This window comes from Chelon labrosus (assembly GCF_963514085.1).
Source record: "Chelon labrosus genome assembly, chromosome: 10".
NCBI lineage: Eukaryota > Metazoa > Chordata > Actinopteri > Mugiliformes > Mugilidae > Chelon > Chelon labrosus.
The window spans coordinates 25,470,432-25,491,450 of NC_140360.1; the positions used below are offsets into that span (position 1 = coordinate 25,470,432).

The window sequence follows — 21,019 nt, forward strand, 5'->3', positions numbered from 1 at the left end:
TTTTATGCTTAAATTTGTACAAACTCTTGTAACTTGTAAGTGCATCAATTCAGTGAAGAAATAATAATCGGATTATCTATAATAAAAATAATTAGTTATAGTCATTCAAAGCTTTAAGCTAATTTTGTTTACATGCAGTTCAAATTTGGAAACCATTTGCAGTTCAGGTTTTACACAGTGTATAATGGACAGTAATGGTGGAAATCATTTCACATGACTTCCATCTAAAGCTCTTATTTACTCATCTTGGCTAGGCTATAACTACAGAGTCATACTAACGTGATTGGGACTAGTGTTCTGCAGTCAATTACTGGAAATAAGGGTGTAAAACATTGAAACTGATTGGGAATAAAGAGGAGAAGCCCCTTTTGCTGAGAACCTCCTGCTGGACATAAATCACATATTTTCAGTTGAAATCACACAACTATGCCGCACAGTATACAGCTAATAGCATTACTGGGCAGAATTTATCTCCTGATGCTACTAAACCACCAGATGATGGCCGTGTAGAAGGCTTGTTTATCTGTGTGTGTTTGCACATGTGGCGTTGCTACAGTATCTAAACTGCAGCTCAGAGATGTTTGCAGCATGTGTTGATGGTAATCCTCCACAAAGCTGCATGTGTGTGTAAAAGTTTGTGCGCCTGCATCGTACGTCAACGTGCGTAAAGGATGGAGAGCAAATCCGTCCCTCGATCTGTCCTCCAGCAAGGGGGAGGGTGAAGAGGAACGGAGGTAATGATGATGAAGCTTGTTTTTTTTTTTGTTTTGTGTGTTTACTATGGAGGGTTGAGGAAAAGAGGGAGGGGGTGAAGAGCAGAAAGAGAAGGATAGGGTCAAGAAAAGACGGAAGAGATACAGAAGACTGGCTAAGTTTGGGGTAAGGGTGATGGATGGATGGATGGATGGATGGATGGATGGATGGATGGATGATTAGATGGATGTTTAATGGGCCACAGCAAGTTGAGGCTTAAACATCTGGGTGGTTTGGACTGGCAAGTTAGAGCCCCTCCACCCCTCTGCCTCTGTAACATCTGTCTCATCTCATCCACCCCCGGGGCAAACCTCCACTCGTAACCTCAACATGGCCTCCTCTCTTTTCTCTATCTTATTGTTTAGCCTCTTTGATGTCACCGTACCATCCACTCTGTCGCAGGCAGGAAACTTTACAAACAACTCTCTTGAGCAAAGAACATTAAGTCTAGAAAGGCCACATTTTCCAACCTAATTCCTGTCCTTACTTTTGTCTTTACCGCCAATAGAATATCTTATATATGAAAACCATACAAAAATAGAAAAAAACCCCTAAAGAATTCAAATGATAAAATGCAATAAACATTTACAGCAGCACCTGCACCTCACACCCTCTCTGAAATGACAAAGAATGTGTTTATGATGATGTACTAACAGATGTCCAGGTGTTCCAGCTCGTAAAAAGTGTTTCTGTCAACATCAGACTTCGATTTAACAAGTTATTTGATAAACTATTTCACAGTCATTTTTAAAGAAGTGAATCCAAGGTCTGATATCACTGTGTACTGCGTTCTGTGCAGACTTTTAAACTGACAAAATCCTCGTGTCATCCACAGTCAGACCATCAGTGTAGCTAAGATCGCTGGAATCATACATTCAAGTCACCAAGCGTCTTGGTCATGCCGTCTGAGCCAAAGAAGAATAATGCTTATTAATGATTCGAATTCATTCTCCCTCTCTAGGTATTTACCTCAAAGTCCTAATGATAGTTCTCAAGTTTCCCAAGTGTGTTGTGCGTTATATGTGTGCGTTTGAGCAGCTTAGAGCCCAGATTTCCAGTCACCATGGCCACAGAAACATGGGTCCCTGGTGTTATGAGCTCTAAGCCTGCTAGGTGCTTCTACAGCAGCCCTACTACTGGACAGAGAGGTGGTCCGGTCCCTCAGGTGTGTCTCTGTCTCTTTATTTTATTGCACTCACTCAAAAGGCACTGCTTGTGTGTGTGTGTGGGGTACTTTATGTTCTGGAGGAGGGGACCCGCCGATAACCATGGGTACAAATTACAGATTGTGACACATTTTATGAAGGCAACCTTTGGACATCCTAAACCCTCTACACAATAAAGCAATAAGGACACACACAGACACTCCCAAGGTCTTTAAAACAGGCTGCGGTGAACAAACAGACGCCTTGAACCGTACAGGGTTGTTGAACTGGGCAAGGGGCAGGGTGGGGGTGCTGGGAAGAGGGTGGAGGGTGAAGGATGTGGGGAGTGTGACATACTGACACTCTGAGAGCGAAAAACAAGGAGCAAGGTCACACAATTAAAGGCGGCATAGTTCAAGCCAACACAGATTTCTCTCTGGTCTCTCTGACCTTCTCATACTGCAACATTCCTCTAAACATTACAATCCACAGGACAAAAACGTGGAATATATGTTCACATGAGTTGGATACTCCTTTGGATACTCTTTCACAGAAATCTGTTTGGGAAAGAATAATCTGCTTTTTTCAGATTTCATTGTTAAGGAAAACAAAAATACTTTCTATTTTGAATTTAAGAACCAGAGGCACGCTCGTGTCTCTGTGAAGCTGAGGATTCAGTTTATTGCAACACAGAGACAATGTTAACAACCTGTTTGTTTAGTGTTTTAGCATGTTAGTGTAAGACTGATCACAAAGTACAGTTTATTCTGACATAACAGTTTAAACATAAACCAGATTATTGGACACATGAATGTTTTGTACGATGATGCAGTTAGATCAAATGTTAAAAAAACTGTTTTTACAGTTCATCCAATGGCAGACACCAATGGCAAATATTTACCTCTTGGGACTGCAAACCCTTTTCCAAATTTCATAGCAATCTGTTAAGCTGTGGATGAATTTCACTAATTAGTGGAGCAACTAACCAACTTTCTGACAGAAGGCTGAAAGTCGCGTAGAAAAGATTTTCCTATGGGCGACTGTTATTTATCTGGTGATGCCGAATTATTTTAGGCTGGGAGATAATTTTCCATCAGCCTGTTTGGTGCACTATTATTAGTAACGTCTACATTTCCCAGAATCCGCTGATAAGTGAACCTGTTGCTTTCAGGCTGAGAGCGCATGAGGGATAGTAATGGGTGGAGAAAATTGCAACTGCCGCTGCAAACTCCATTAGGCCATTTCCACAAAATGCTCTGCATCACACGGCAAAATGGAGACGGTTACATGGTCAGTTGCTGATTTTCTTCATACTTACAATGAGCTGGCGAGCATTTGATATTCAAGAAAAAGTAGCGTCCATGCTGATTTGAGAGCTTATCAAGTTTAGTCAGACACTTAGTCGGTCGCCTCTTCAATCGGCTAATTGCTCTTACCGGTGGAGCACACACGCACGCGCGCACACACTTACAGAATGTGAGTGTATGCATGTGCACCAACATACCAAGATAACGGTGCACCTACGCACGCACACACGCTGACACATACAATATAAACATGTCAACAGGTTGTGCTCAATCACAGCTGGTGCTCACTCCAGTCAGCAAAACAAATTGTTAGGCTGGTTACCAGTCTCATTCCCTCTGTGTGTGTGTGCGTTTGTGTGTGTGGCTGTGGAGCAGCGATATAAAGGGTCTGTAATATTAATTGCATAGCCTCATATTTGAGTTTGACTCTTAGAGGGGGGGTGTTAATAATTAAGCAGCTACTGTACCCTGCACAGTGGAGACCATCCTTTACCCACACACACACACAGAGACACACACAACTGGTGCGCAATTTAACAGCGTACAAATGGAATGTGCGCTTATAGATGCAGCCTCGTGCAGAAACATTATGTTAGATAACGCCAATACAAAATAATTAATGTACATACGTCAAATACACAAATAACTAGCCGCATGAGGCTAAGCTTCTGCACATACAATAACAAAAAGCCGCAGTGCATTCAGATGCATTTGGTAAAAACACCTGAAATCAGAGTCCGTGCAATGGAAATGTCAGATGTTAATGCCTCTGTGCATTTTTAATATTGTTTCCATTAAGTTGGCCACTGGTCCTCCAGATGGCTGACACCGCAACAACCCAGAGTAGGTGTGTGCGTCTGCGTGTGAGTGTGTCTTCCAGAGAAGCAAGGCTTAAGGCATTTCCATGAAAAATATTCATAAGTCACACAATTTAAAGTTCACTGGCTACAGCAAACTGCCCCGCAGAAGCTTTTATTCAAATGACTAGCAGAATCATTGTTGCCGTGTGTTTATTGTGTTTTTATTGTTTGGTTCCTTCAAATTGTGTGTCCACATGGCACGTTCAACCAGTTGTGTTATTTAAGAGAATACTGAATACCCAGACAGCTTACTGCGTGTAAAATCCATTCAAACATATCTGAAAACTGAAGAATTCACAGGCTCAACAATGGACGGACACGTTGTATAAGTTGTTACAAAGATTGGGGACACCGAGGCAGACACCTACCTGCCACTCAAAGCAGACATATTCTTAATTATGCATAGTCTTGATATAATTTATCAACAGCTGAGTTATATAAAAATTCACTTTCACAGAAATCAGCTATAGAGTTCAAAACTGAGAGCATGTTCATTTCTGCTCCAGGGACTTACTCACTACTGTGACCAGCCTCAAGTGGCCACTCAAGAAACTGCATTTCCACGCTGGCTTCATTTTTCAACCCTGGAAGCTGACGCTACGTTGATGCTAACATACCTAAATGTGATGCAGAGACGTCATTAACATCCCTTCTGGTTTCATGGTATTTTCTTAGAAACTTGCAAAGAAAAACTGTGCTCTGGTCTTCCTCATCTAACTGATACAGAAGGGTCAATCTGCCGGCCTCTATCTAGCTGTATCTCATGTACAAGTGACAGGGAGGGAGAGACAGGATTTAATCCAACACTCCCTCTTCCCCTCTCTGTCTAATTCAGCTGAATGCCTGACCCTCATCCCTCAATCCATCCTGCAGTTCAGGCCCTCTCCCTCCTCGCTGCCCCTCATCTCTTCATCCCATCCCTTCCTCAATCCCCCCACTCAGCTCTGGGTAGCAGGGGTGAAGGGGGTGGGGGAGGACGATGCAGGGTGGAGGAGCAGGATCAAAGTCATCCTGTCGTTTGTTTCCCACTGCCCTACTTTCCTCTGCTACACTGCATTAGACCATGTGGGCCACTGGCCTACAGCACCGATGCATGTGTGTGTGTGTGTGTTTACTATGTATACAAAGTGCATGTGTGTGTATGTGGGAGATTTCTCGACATGTAGCCTCCCGGTGATGTGTGTGTGCGACCGTGGCAGTGCTTCTGCCCCTAAGGGGAGAGAGGGACAGGCAGGGGGATAAGTCTCCTCATCACAGATTTCCTCTCTGTCTTTATTCACTGAATTCTGACTGATATCCTGACTGCTCACCTGACAGCATCACTGGCCGACTCTCCAGCATGCTTGTCCAAATGTTTACCTGACTGTTTAACTCCTTGAATAGGATGCTCAAAATGTAGTCATTACGGGAAACATGTAATGATACTCTAATGTTTTTCTAAAACTGTTTTTGCAATATTTATTAAATAGTTTAAAATGTCAAAGAGGAAGAGCACAGCAAGATTTGTGTTTATCAATATCCAAACAATTCTTTTAATGCCATCACCATTACTGATACCGGTGTATCGACTGCGCAGAGTTGCTAACAACTGTTTTTGTAATCATAAAAACTCTCCACACAGCATTGCAAGAGATAAAAACTCATGGTGAGTCAAATAAGATCTGGCCCTGAGATCACTTTGAGACATCTGTCTGTATAAAGTAAATGCATGTATTTTTTATCTGCCTCTGCTCTGCAAAGAATAACACAGAACAGTAAGTGAAAACTACCTCATCCTGAGCCAAGTGTGTTTATTCATCATTCATTATTCATCCACATTCATGATTCATCTTATTTGGGATTAGCTGTAGGCATGTCTTAGTATTACAGGTAATACCGCTACATCCCCCGTATCTTCTTCAGCGTTCCTCGAAATGAAGATAATCTGGTTTATTGTTAATGGGACACAATATACGAAAATCTGCCAAGTGAAACTGTGAAGACTTCTAAATGATAACATGATGAGCACCAAAGACGGGAAAACTCAATCTCTGGTATGAATAAAATGAGTCCATTAAATTTCTAAGTAAGCGTGAGCAACAGGATCATCGGAGACCCGTGTTTGATCTGTGCACAGGTTCAGAATACAAAGAGATCTGCTGCCAAATGATGAAGGGACACAGAGGACAAGAGAGGAAACCAGAAAGAAAGGAAACTAGTTTTACAGTAACATCTACAATATCAGTAGTTGCAGACAATGTCAAGCTCGGTATGTCATCAGATCAATATATTGGCTTGGCTATCCCCCCCCGCCATTTTATCCTCCTTCTTCCCATGCACTCCTCTCCTCCTTCCTACATGACGTCATCTTCATCCTCCCTCTCGTCCCGTCTCAATTTCCCTCCCCCTCTCCGTCCTCCCCACTCTTGTTTTCTTTCTTCTACTCAGTTTATCCCCTTTAGAGAGGAACTGTAATATCTGCTTCATCTTCTGACCTTTTCTACGGAACAAGAGGCTCCAGGAAAACAGGTCTGATTCTCTGCTCCGCCGTGCAGCTGGCAGGAGCCTTTCAGGCGGGGTAGGTCAGCAGAGCAGAGGAGATCTGGTGTGGATGCCTCTCTGGAGCTTTGGGGAGGATGAGAGGATGCTTGCTGCCCAGAAATGAGAGGCAGTGGAGTGGCCACTTCTGGAGAGCACATATCCTTGGAGCCAGAGTGATGTGGAGAGACACATTTTCTTGCTCTCCCTCTCTCTCTCTCCCTCTCCCTCTCTCATCCTTTCCCTTTCTCTCTCTCACACACACACACAGAAGCAGCCCTCTTAGAAAGCTGCAGAACATAAGTGTCATGAAATGAGTCGGTTGCAAGTGCAAGCAGATCTAGCGACCCAGCTCGCCTGCCGGCCAGTATGAGCTCTGTCCAAGGTCGGATCCTGTAGCATTAGCTGAATATATTCACAGTGACAGCTTGAGTCAAGGTTAACCTTGCTGCAGTGCACTGGGTTGCCACCAGCACTTCATTTTGCAACTGTCAGATGAAGAACACACATCTTCAACTAGTCATGGCTTTAGAGAATGATGCCAGAGACGCTTCATTGATAGACGTATGGAACACATGTTCGTGGAGGTCAGACTAAATGACGTTTGAGACTGTCACATTCAATTAAACACCATTAATTGAATTTTCTGCTTGAACATGGAACAGTAAAAAAAAATGCCACTGATTCATTTGCAGTAAACTTTGAAGCACCTCGTCTCAAGGGAAGACCACATGGATTTCAAAGCGCACAAAAGTGTGCAAAAAAATTGAAGCATTCAGGTTTTTAGTGAAGAACAACTCTGTGTCTGAGATGACTTTATTTTTCTCGACCATTGAAAGCAAGTGCTTAGCTAAAGAGCACCTGAAGGTAGTGACGTTTCTGATTTGATTTAATTGCACATGATTTTCTGGAAAGACACGTGCTCACTAGACTGTGAGGTCACCGCAACTTTCAGCCCTAATATTTCCTAAACTCATCAGTCAGCCACAAGCCACAGGTTTGAAACTGTCACTCTGAACAAATCATAGAGCTTTTCACCTCAGCTGTCACTGTTAAGTTGAGTGCAGCAGAAAAGGAGAAAAGCGAGGTGGCGGTCAGAAGCTCTTAAAAGTGATTTACCGACTGCTTCTGAGCTGGACACGGGAGCGTACGCGTGCGCGTGTGGACCATCTGCTGTGCTGAAATGAGCTGCCTACTCCAGTTAAATGCCCTGACAGCTTGCTGGTTAGGAAAACACCCACCTGATATTAACTCTGGGAGTCACATCAACCACAAGCTCTTTGGCTGCGTGTTCAAACCGAAGCAGCAGCAGCTCCTCCATCTCCGTGCTGTCAGAGGAAAGAGCGGCTGCTGCTAATGCTGAGAGTTCCCCGCGGTGGTGAGAGTTTAGTGGGCTTTCAGCGCACTGGAACATAGTAATAAAAGTTAAAAATATTTCTGCTTTCACTTCAAAGAGCGCTGCACTTCAAACAGGTTTCATAAAAGCCTCATAGCAACATCGGAGGCTATGACCAGCACTGCTCTCAGACACCTTTTCAGAGCTAAAGGAGAAGGAGAAAAATGTGGCTGTAATAATTGCAATCACTGATGAAATTCAACTAACTGGGAACACAACGGGTTCTCAAACTGAAATAAAAAAAACTTCCAATCTAACAATGCGAGACACTGGTCAGAACTCAACATCGACGGAAGCTCATATTTACTTCACCGTAATCTGAATGTAAAGCAATCACTGACTTGTGGCAGAGTTTTCTTCAAGGTGCTAGAAGCTTTTACGCTTCCCTTTCTAAAAATGATGATAAACAAAATTAAAAGAAACAACTACAGAGACTCATGAGAACAAGGGCAATTCCCTCGTTCCTATAAAACTGTCAGTCTGGCCAGGCTTCACCGAACCGTTCCAGATTACACTCCTTTGCATTAGAGAAATAAGAGGAGGCTTTTCTGCCTCTCTGTTTCCTTGGATTAGAATTTAATTGAGCAGGAAAAGCACTTCAACTGTGCCTCTCAGCTCCTCTGAGTGTTGTGGCATTTGGACGCCTACAACCCTCCTCTGGCTTCTATATGAGGTGTAGGGAACAGAGTGACCTTTTAATGACAAGGCCTTATACACTCTGCCACCTACTGTAGTCTCAAGCACACAGCTCACAACCTCCAGCCGGCCTCCACCCGTCCACCTTCCCATCCTCTCCAAACATTTCATCTCATGCCAGTTTCTTTCTCCGCACCAACACCACCCTCCTCCTCCCACCTCCTTTCATCCAAACCTCATTAATTCGGTTGTGCCTCTCTCAGTACATCTAATCCATCTTCCTTCTTTTTCGACCCCAACTTCTAACTAGTAACCGCGGATTTAATGCTTAAAGATGGGAGTGGAACAACTTTTTTGTACAATCCAGTCACAACATCAAGTCGTTTTCCCCTTTGCTTCAAACACACAACTGTCGTAAGTCAAATGATCATTGGAGTTTTTGCCTTGATGAACATAAATATGTGAGTCATTTGCCTTTGAGGCCAGTCTCACTAATTACAACAACTGCAGGAGGCTGACATTACTGCTTTTCCCCACTTGACTGCTTATATTTACAATGTGACAGAAACAAAGCAAATCCAGTAAAAAGGCAGTAATGAGTGTGGTGAACATTATCTAAATGAATGTTCCACCTACCTGCAGCAGCAACAAACCACATGCAACTACATGCACTTGAATTTAAACGAAGACAACAAGTTGACTCAGATGTGTTCAGTGTTACGATGATGATGAAAATTGGAGCTGAATAAAATCGACCGACAGAAAATGACCTGGAAACAAATCAATTAATTGCTTAAATCATTATTTCCAGTTTCTCCAGTCTTTGAAGGTTTTGTATCAGTGGAAACTAGAGGTACATTTTTCCATGTTTTAAATGGCTATTTAGATTTTATAGGAATATTACACGGAGCGAAAATGTGTGTGTACTTCTTTTCTTGCGCAGGAAATGATGAACCCTGAGCCTTGTTTATTTTATTTTTATTTCATATCGATCTAAAAGGGAAAAATCCATAAACGTCTTTTTATTCCTTCCCCTCTCATGTCACCATCCCTCGCACAAACATGGAGGAGAAGCAGCAAGAAAGAAAGGAAGATTGTGATGGAGATCAGTTGGAGCACTTACTTCCGCCTGGCACTGAACCGTCAGATCAGCTCACATCAACGCACACACGCGCACACACACACACACACACACACACACACACACACACATATACACCTTGGCTTGTTTCCGTCCCGATGCTCAGGAACAGCTTAAAGTGGCGGTGGAGGAACACACACTCAGCGACTCAGTGTTCGTCACAGTGAATTAAAGTGCCGTTCAAATGTGCATAAACACAGCTGTGCACACACAGACCCACACACACATGTACACACCACGAACACACTGCCCACTTGTTACAGTAGCAGGTAATTGCTGTATCCTTGCAGCATTCGGAAACAATATGACCGTCTACAGAGTGAGCGCTCCTCACAATGGGAAGCCTTTCAGGAGAGAGAGAGAGAGAAAGAGAGAAAGAGAGTGACAGGCAGGAGAAGCAGGAGAAAATAGTCAGAGAATTAGGCTATTGTGAGTGTGTGTGGGTGTGTGTGTGTGTGTGTGTGTGTGTGTGTGTGTGTGTGCGTGTGTGTGTGTGTGGGGTGGGGGGTGGGGTGGGGGGGGGGGTATAAGAGTGATATAAAGGGAGAATGCTAAAAAGGTATAAAGGAACAGAGAATCAGAATCAAGAATGTCAAGAGTGACAATCAGCGTGAAATGAGAGCAGAGAGAGAACCAGAATTGGAGCTCGGTGTAAAATCTGTTTGTTTTCCAAAACCTCCTGCAGTCTGAGAGCTTCCACGATATGACCAACACAATTAGTCCTCAAGGATCAGACAGTCTCAAATGAAAAACCAACATGTGAACAAAGCACAAATACAACCTTCAGCCAGTATTTTCATCTCACCTTTAACGCTGCTTCACTTTCAAATACAGTGATATTAAAAGAATATCAGACTATATGTGAAGCTCGAAAGAGTATCCGAACAGGAACAAAACAAAGACGAAGCAGGACAGAAAGCAAAGGAATGTGCAGCTCAAATAAAGTTTTTCACACCTTGCCAAAGCTGAATTTATCAACTGTTACACAATGTGCAGCGTTACATCAGCTGTGATTGGTCAGCTTGTGTGTTCTCCTTCAAGTTTCTGTTGCAGGTGTAGATTGTTGGTGTTGAAGTTCTACATACTATCACATATATCCCAATAGGGAATAGTACACACATCATACAGGTTTAAAATGTCAAATTGAGGGAACTATGGTTTTTGCACAGGGAGCAATGTTTTTCTAACTTTAATAACATGCATATCGACAAAAAGAAGGAGAAGAAGAAGAAAAAGACAGGGACACAATTAAAGATGCCTTTCTCTTTTACCTGTATAATTTTAGTTGTTCGTTCATAGTTGGGTTCCAACAAAAACATTTCAACAACAAGTACTTTGCTTTCAATCATCCCAGCTCTATAAGTCCTGTTGTATTAATAGTGCCACCACTCTTTACCACAACGTAAGTGGCAGTTACTGTAAACTATAATTAACCTAATCAGTCTAGAAATCAACAGGTTAAATTTGATGCTGACGTACAAATTAAAACATATATGTCACAGCTTGATTGCCTTTACCTCTCTGTGTTTCAGGCTAAAAATCTTAAGATCACATTTTCCACTGACCCCGTTGCTTGCGGTCATAAAGATAAAGTAACAAACTGTTCTCTGCATGAGGATTTGGTTTTTGAGAATGAGCTCACCATCTGCCATTACCTTAATCTAATAAGAGACTAACATTTTAGGTCATCCGCGAAATAAAAGAGGCCTAAATTCATTTTGGAGATGCATCATGTGAATTACGAGTTGAAAAATCTTCTGTGACCCTCAGGCTTACAGAGAGCCCTCTAATCCCACCAAAACAAAACAGCGGCAGCAGGCGTCCAACGTGGAAGTGACTTGTTCTTACCGTCGTCCTCCTTGCTGTGTGTGTTCTGGGGACTGTGGCGCATCCTGTCTCCACGGCTCGGCGGGCTCAGGTCTGACACTGCTCCCAGATCAGCTGCTAGCCATGTGGGCTCGCTCATCTCTGCCTCCTCCTCGCTGCTCAGTGAACTGTCATCCTGAGCGGACAAAAAGAGACACAACTGCGTTTTATACATCTCAGTGCATTCTTACATTTTCACATCACACCGATGTAGTAATCTCATCGTATAAAGTGTTACGTTACAGCAGCTGGCAAAACACACAGTATTATGAGTGCAAAATGCAAAGAATCTTAAATCATGAGATCAAAGTTAGAACCAATAGCAGGGAAACAATGTGGTAAAAGATTAGGATTAAAAGCAAAACAGTAAAAAGATGTCACAGGAACAAGAAGGGAAATGCGAGATAAAATGCTTAGAGATGTCTCTTGTTCTTTTTCATTTCACATTCTTTGCATCCTCCACGATTCTCTAATACAGCGTCTAAAGGCAGCTATGATCTCAAAACAAATGAATGAGAGATGGAGAATAGACACCCATCACAGATGTTTACTTCCAACCAAAGATGCACAATTACAGAGAGACAATATACATTTTCAAGATTTATGTATTTATTCATTAAAAGCATCCCAATTAGGCCCTTAGTCTGTATAGATGTATACGGTGGAGAGACACATTAAACAACTGAGGCCTGTGTGTTTAAACTGTGCTGCACAAATTCCTTCCAAGCATGGATCCAAATATTAGCTGTCCTTTGGATATAATAATCGTCAATGATCTGCTTCAACTACCACCCTCTTCATTTGTCTGTCACCTCTTATGTGTCATCTCTCGCGTGCAAATGAATGCAAAAACACATAAACAAATCACATGAAGATGCAGACGGCAGAAAATAAATTTGTTTCTCCACAAACAGAAGTTTCCTTGAGAGAGGGAAACATGAAAGAATGTAATTGCTCTGCGTGCATGAGTAAATCCATGCGCCTAATGTCTTATTAGCCTCATTTACATGAATGAAATTGTTAACCTACTGTTTTAAGCCATTTGAATCTATTTATTCACCGCTTTGTCAGTGTCAGCCTCCATGGGAGCAGCTACGACATTTGCTCCGCCAGTTTAACCCAAACCTCAGAGCAAACATTAAACACGAGGCAGAGAAACGGCAGGCAGGCAGGCAGGCAGGCAAATCAAACATAACATGCCAACTGCTGCTCAGTGTGTAGCACCTGCAGGCCTCGCTGACAGCAGGAACATCACACTGGGATGTATTCCTCTAAACCCTGAGCTGTCTTCCTTCTGCTTTGCAGAGTCTGCCTCTGTTCAATCAAAACATCTAGGAAATGAAAAATGCAACACTTCCTGAGGGAAAGACTTTATTTATTTTTTGCTAGTGAAGAGAGCAATCAGGAAATCCCCAAAAAACTTCTACAGTGCACAACCTTGATTAGGTGATCGACAGAGAGTAGTCAGGCTTTTCTCTCAATGAAAATATGATATTGGTGAAGCTGTGTTAAGGCTGAACAAATAGTTTTAGATGTGATGAATCAGTAAGGACAAAGAAAAGACACTGGTGGAGCAAAATAGATAGACCTGTCAGGGTTCTATGAGTCATGAGTCCAAGCAGCTTGACAAATAAAATGTGCGTTGGCTTAACACATAGACATAAAAAGTAAAACTCTGCGGTAAACTTCGTGGTTAAAAACTATATAGAGATAAAAAGTCTAATTTTCATAACAAACCACGGGAAGATGAATACTGGACACAAAAAGTAAACAATCATAATCATGATTATAGTAAATTAAACAGCAGTTTAAATACTGTTAGTCTGACAACTGTATAACCAACATAACATGGGAGAACTGTCAGGACAACAATTGTTGGAGGCCCCATGAAATAAAGGAGAAAGGAAGCTCCTGGATGGCTACCTTTAGGCTTAAACCTATGAAGACCTTACAGTGTATTGACAACACTCCACAACCTGTCCGGAGCTCCCTTCTATCTGCCCTTTGACAGTTTTCACTAGCGTGCACTGGGGGAATAGCACCAGTATGTCTTTGCCTGGGGCACCTTGGAGCACCACTGCATTTCAAGACTACTGTCAAATGTCTCTTTCAATATAATTTTGTAATATAGTTTGGTTTTTAAATTATGGTACCATTTACAGTATAAGGTGTAGTGTCTCACTAGGGACTGACTGCCACATGGCCAGCGACCATACTGACCTCCCCACCATTACTCTGAACCTGGCTACAACAAGCATTCATCATTTCCTGTGTTAGCTGTGAACACTTTCACAGAAACAAAGGGCTGTCAAAAGAGACACCTCCCTATTGTGTATCCCAACACTTCAGCGTGTCTACCTCAAAAAAAAAAAAAAAAAAAAAAAAAACACATCTTCCAGCACCCATGTGCAAACAATGAATTGAACAAAGATATCAGCAACACAGGAAAAGCAAACTGATATTTAAGACTTGTTCCTCTAAGAAAGGGCGGGAGGCAGGCTGGTAGACTGACAAACATGCAACAGAAGCATGCTCATGACATAGAAATCACCTAACAACAAATCTTCTCCTATTTTGCATACGTCATCCCTCATTCTGAACGAGAATACAATGTATAATTCAACAGTAAGCAGGACACTGAAAAATGAGTGTTTGAATGTGCTGCTCTACATCAGGAGCTGAAGAAACAAATGACCTAAATGTGGACAGAAATAAAGACGATACGGAAGTCAAATGCATCATGAAATCAAAATGATTTAAAATATTTGTCTAATATCAACTGTTAATCGATGCCATGTAGACTTTTGATAGACATATGTTTGCATATACAGCATGGCAGCATGATGCCTGGGCGGTGTCTTTAATTGTTCATCTACTACACTGCTACAAGAATTCTAATACAACTACACCAGTGCAGCTATTCCACACACTCAACAGGAACTAATCTATACTAAGGTGGCACTGTAGAATAACAATAAGACCGTAGGAGCAAAGTTCACATGAGAAGTGTGCAGGGAGTCTGTGAGGTCAGCAGGTTCATGGAGAGGTTTTGTGTGTAGGGGGATATAAAGCCTAATCTTTTCACCCTAACACTTCTAGCTTTTAAATAAGAAGCTTTATTTTCCACACAAAGTTGGGAATGCAGAGGAAACAATGATGTATATTATTTTACCACAAACATGGTAAAACTTAATTTACCAGAGAGAGGAGAGAAGACAAAGCTCCTATAAGCAGAGGCATGCTTGTTTCTAATATTCATCAGTTGAATGAATGATGCTCCTTTCACCACTGGTGGACTTTCACAAATACTGTCATCACTCTCCTCTTTTCTTATAGAGCCGCAGCTAGAAATGTCGACACTAAACTTTGTAGTTCTGCAAACCTGTAGAGGGACAGAAGGCCGATGTATTTGTTTAATATTTAATAAAATGGAGCGTTAAATGGAGAGGTCAACCATTCACCCTTTTAGCGCGGTCCACATGTAGTGTGAGCCACTCTCCATCCATCTCTTTGTAGCTGACAGTTTGTCGCTAGTGGATTGTCCATGCCATGGTTGCCTAGGTAACCATCATGTATATTTCCCACCCCAAAAGTTTCCGAGTGAAACAAACACAACATAAAAATATTGCTAGAGTCATTTAATGGCAGGAACCAAATTCACGGACAGCGTTTCCTTGTTGTGAACTCGTAGGGAACTCTGTGCATGCGTCATATGCAATCATTAGTCACAGTATCACTGACGCATTCTTCGATACATGCTGAAGATTAATGAAACTGTGAGTGAAAACAGGCTATTTCTGCTGCTGCCATTACACCAGAGAACAAAGGACTGGTTTCCAGGTGATAGACAGAAATCCTCAGCAGAGTCTTGGATTCTGTTTTTAAATTCATGTCTTAGCGCTGTGTGACACGCAGTGTGTCACATTTGTTCTTTCATATTTCTACCTTTATACTACAGGGATCCGTGTTCATCTCAAGATGTAACACAGTAACACATCAGAAGACTCACCACTTCAGTGTAGGTACAGGCCTCAGTATGCCTGGACAAAGTGCTTGTTGGACTGTTTAATAGCGTCTGAGACCCTCTTCACAGCGTCGCAATCAGAGGTGGACTATAGCATCGTCTCAGTATACAGCTGATCCTGAATTTTTTATTCATCACACACCTATTTCACTTTTATTTGTCTTGTACACCGCACTGTTACATTTTTAATGATAATGTCAGCATGCTTGGACTGTTCTAAATGGTAACTAAAACACCTTTCGTTTAGCCTCCCTGGAAGATCAGGTGACACCTGTACCAGAATTCTAAAGCAGCAAAACAAACCACTGTTGTTTTCATAAAGAAGTCAGACATTTGGTCTTTTCTCACCATTTGTAAGCAACTGTGATTTGATTTCATGCTTCACATGACAGGAAGTCTGAACAGCAGGGCACAGAGATACGAGTCAGTTCTTGAGAAGCCCGTCTCCTGCAGCTCTTCATCTAACAGCTCACTGTGGCTGCTCCTTCTTGTTCCACTACTCCCTGAACTATTTCACTCTTAACCACTCTCAAAATATGACCAGTGTCCTGTTTCATTAATACGTTTTTGGTAGACGACAGCAGTAAGTGCGACGTTCAATCACACTGCATTTACTACTTCATAATAAAACTCATGTTTTGCAGGTTAAATGTTCAGTTTGCACTAGCAGCAATCTCTGAACCCATTATGGTGTGATAACAATTTAGCATTCTGCGCTCATATCCAGATATCTGTTTATAGAGATTAATGGAAATATACAATAATATAAATGGTAATACTTTCATCAGTGGACCATGGACTCAGTCACCACTGAGTTAGATAATTCCACAACAGAAGGTGAATTAAAAGACATACTTTTAAATGACACTGCCATTTTATTTTTATTTCATGCCAAAACTGTCAATGAATAAAACACTGTGATTGTAGCATAGAGGAGATGCTGCCACTTTCGTGACATCTCTGCCTTTTGATTGGCTGATTATTAAGTATTAATAACTGAGTTAGATAATTATTAAGTATTAATAATCATCTGTGGAGAAGATAAAAAACCAAACCCTGACCAAACACTGTTAACACAGCCTCACAGCTAAATGTAAAGCAAGAAGGGAAAGATAGCTACGCTCAAGATTTCCATGGTTCACATTTCACACCATTCAGTTTCAAAACTGTTACAGATACGTAGGTTTGGGAGCGATCCGATATATTAATCAGCTCGGAGACTATCCTGGCGGTGTTAATTCACCACAGCCAAGCACGTGAAGCAACTGACAATTGATAAAACAGGGCCGTATTTTAATCTACACTTAATTCCTTTTCAATTACTATCATTGCCAGCCCACATTAGCTCATTTTCTATTACCATATAATCTCAGCGTTATAATCACTAGTTTAGCCTACATCCTTTTGTTGTGGCACTGGAGGAGTGGAGAACAGAGGATTCATAGCTATCTGATGGTAAAATATGCCTGACTTCACTTGTGGAAAGCGAGCACTGATGAAGTCTTAAGGAGGCTCCTTCTCTCCTAAGGAGGAGCTTCTCTTCTTAAGGAAGAAAATGGATCTTCTTTATATCTGATCATTTGCTGTGACCATCATGCAGCATTGTCTGATATGAGGAGGAATTTCTGGACTTTATTGACCTATTGTCACACTGTAGGTTAGTCTTTTTTGAATGAACTAAAATAACAAGTGCACAAGAGCAGAAACAACTTCTAGATTACCATTATTAAAGCATCATTAGTATGTTGGACATCCAAATTTCTCTTACTGTCAGTCAACACCATCGCAAAACAATCAATGAACTGATCCTACAAGTATTGTGTATATCCAAATCCTGATAGCTCTTGTTCAAGAAACTACTGAGACTAAAAAACTGTTGATTACGTAGTTTAATGAAATGCATGGCTGATTAATACTAACAGATGTCAAAATCCTCCCTCTATTACAAATCAGCTACAGTACAGCATAGTGCTCTGAGAACCACAGCTCAACCCTCACATCTTCTTTTCTCTCCTATCTTTCTACTTCTTTTCTACATTTTTCCCGGTTGGCTAAAGACGGAGGAGGATTAAAAGTCTTTGTTTTGTGTGTGTGTGTGTGTGTGTGTGTGTGTGTGTGTGTGTGTGTGCGTATGCCTGTCTGCTGTTTATTAATGGTCTCAGTAATGAGCCGTCCTCATCTGCATACAGATGAACAGCGACGTTCTTGCCTGATAGATTAACATGTAAACAGGGTTGGGAGCGATCACACCAGCTCGCTAACACACTTTAATCTCCGTTTATCTAACCCACCACCATCTCTCCATCAACATTTGTATCAATCTACATGTTAAGGCGATTCATTTTGGAACACCAGATGTGCCCAACTTTTCCACACGTCTCTACATTTAAGATACAGTGGAGTACATTTGCTGTCTCCGCCGCCATTTTATTTGAGTGCCTGAATTCTTTGTGCAGATTTCAGCTTTACAATATTAGAAACAATAAAACGCCAATTTACAACTGTAGTAATAACCAATTACAGCCATAAAACACTTAACAACATACCCTGGTTAACTCAAACCAGACACTAGGGTGGGGTGTTCTTCTCCAAAACTAATTTGTTGGTCTCAGCTGTAGGAACCACACCGACAGGCAGAAAGTGATGGTGATGATGATGACTGTGGTGAGGATTATGAGAGGTGTAAAGCAGTTAAGTGCACCCAAGATGAATAATTAACAGCCTCCTTTCTCTACTGTCTATTTTTACCAGAGTGGAGGTGACAGGAGCAGCCAGTGTTTAAACATGTATCCAAGAACAAAAGAGGCAACCGGTAGAACATCTGAAACTGAGAAGACAAATATGGAGAATGAACAACAAATGTGACGCGCCAAGAGGCCTGACGGTGGCAACAGGAGTGGGGCAGAAGAAGAAGAAGAAGAAGAAGAAGAGGAGAATTTGTGAAGAATCAAGAAGAGGCAGGAGGGATGAGGCTGAACATGAGCTTTGGAAAATGACGGAACAGATGTAGTACAACAGAAGGAGGAAACTGCCAGAGGAAAAATAAACGGAAAGAGGAGATTAAGATGAGACATTTCAGTTCCGCTCGGTAGAGAGGAATTAAAAGGAGAAGAGCTGCGGACAGTAGAGCAGAAGGAGAAAGCAAGAGGATGGACAGTCAGACAGACAGAACAGAACAGCAGGAAAATGGAAGACAACCCTGCATCCCTGCAGAGGAGAATATGTGGGAAATAACTTCTGCATCACCAGGATATATATTCTGAAAATATTTGCATCCAGTAACCACAGCAGCAGTGTTGAGCTGTCACTCAGCAACTTCACTGACTGATGAGATTTAAACTTTCACGTCTGCCTGCTTACTATAGCAGATGTTTACATTCATTTTCCATAAACACTTATTTGCAGTATATCTGACAAATTTGCTGCTTTCGTTGTCATTTTATTTTTCAAACCAGCTGCTCTTTCCATGAACCCCTGGGCAGTTACACAGCACAAACCTCTGGCTTGAAGTCACTGCTACAGTCCATGTTTTCTACAAGCAAAGAGCAGCGTGTTAAACTGTGTGTTTGCAGCAGCTGGTGTATGCATGTAAAGGCAAAACACAAAGCAGAGCATTACAAATCCGCGCATTACTTGGCATTTGTAGATATCGCAGTACACAAGCATTTGAAGAAGTGTGTCAATGACTCTGCGTGTTTGTGTTTGTGCCCAGAGCAGAACAACCGGATCTGGTACTAAGGCTTTGCTAAGCTAATCAAGTTAGCCACCGGACAAACGGAAGGAAACATTTCTTTCTCCGTGAGCTCATCTCCTCTCTTCCATTCACATCTACATCTTCTTCAGCTGTCCAAACCTTTCTGATTTCTCCCCGACATTCCCTCCCAAAAACTTTCAGTCAGTGTTCAAAATGGCAGATGCAGACTTCATGTTGTAACTAAAACTAAGTTACACTGAATGACAACTGGGAATTTGTAATCATGACTTGTACATTGTGAGGAGTGAGGCCAGACACTGGACCAAATGCCTGGCTTCACTTCTCACAATGTACAAGTCCTCCACCAAGACATCATGTCACAATTTCATCTTGAACTTAAAGTGAAATATTCTTCTGTGAAAAGAAGCAATTTCTTCAACTTGTTCCACCCACACCGTCAACTCCAGCATCCCCAGACAAAGCCACCGGAGGGCTGAGGAGCCTCTCTGCCAACACACATTACACACTGAGCGATGATGTTTTACTAGAAAAACCCAGAGCAGCACACGACCACAAATCAGTCACCCGTGATTATTGGAAATGTGAAGAAAAGCCTATAATACAGTTCAGTTATGTAGTATTATATATGTAATAATAAAAAGCCTGAAATTCATTTCAATTATGATAAAATGGAAAAGAAAAATATATCCACTCCCCAGCCCAAGCTGATGCTTAGCTCTCATCTTATTTTGTCTGACCACCATGTGCAAAGACGTAAAACAGGAAGCAGAAGCCGGGGAATGTGTTCATGTGATTTTATGTTAATCAGTTAAATGTATTTCACAATAAATGTAAATCTGTAAAATAAAGACATTTGATGCATGCCAAGAAAAGCTACTTTAAGATTACATTAATTCTTTTATTGAGTTTGACATTTTAAGCTTTTTTTGTGTTTAGACAAATTTTCATTGCAAGAGCCGCAGAGAGAAATAATTCAATTATATCACATACACATAAATCCCTGTCGCCCACTGTTGTCGACACTGGCAGCATCTCTTTTAATTTACCCCACCCCAACCACCTGCCCCAAGGTTAATTAAAAAAGGTATAATGTACAGCATTCCTTGTGACTTATGGAGCTTACTCTTTATTTGCTACATATGACCACGTCTCCGTAGTGGAGGAGGGGTGCGGCGCATTAACACAATGTCATGAGGATACATCAGCTATTTCTTGGCGCTACAGTCGTGAGGTAGCAGCCATCTTTGCACTCGAAGATTTTTGGTGACCTCCCAGCTTGTTGCTGGCAACTATGTATGATGGCAAACTGAAGGGTTGACGTAGTCATCAAGTAGAAATGAGTAAGTTTATTGGATCAGCATTTCATTCTTGTTTGCCATTGTGAAAATTTCTTATGATCTGAAAGGGAAATGCGTTCTATCGTACTCATAAGAACATCTAATTTATTATATATATATCTAGAGACACACAAGTATCAATGACATCAAATCTATGAAATACAACAAACATCATCACCTCAATAACTGGAGAGCACCTTGAATTTTGACTTCATTTTGAAAGAGATTACTAGTTCCTGACACATTTTCTCTGGACTGTTTGTTGGAAGACTATACCAGAGCATTGACATGTTTTAGTGAAATTCTGCATTTTATCAATGCA

General features: G+C 41.6%; 1 protein-coding gene across 1 annotated transcript in view; it reads right to left on the bottom strand.

Annotated features, from left to right (window-relative positions):
- The window catches only part of LOC311494634 (nucleolar protein 4-like), a gene marked incomplete at its 5' end in the record, with an annotated part of 134,706 nt that overhangs the window by 43,727 nt on the left and 69,960 nt on the right, over positions 1-21,019 (bottom strand). Inside the window, one exon of the mRNA XM_084553779.1 lies at positions 11,604-11,757. Coding sequence (XP_084409905.1) covers positions 11,604-11,757 — 154 coding nt within the window. The remainder of the gene's footprint in view (positions 1-11,603; positions 11,758-21,019) is intronic.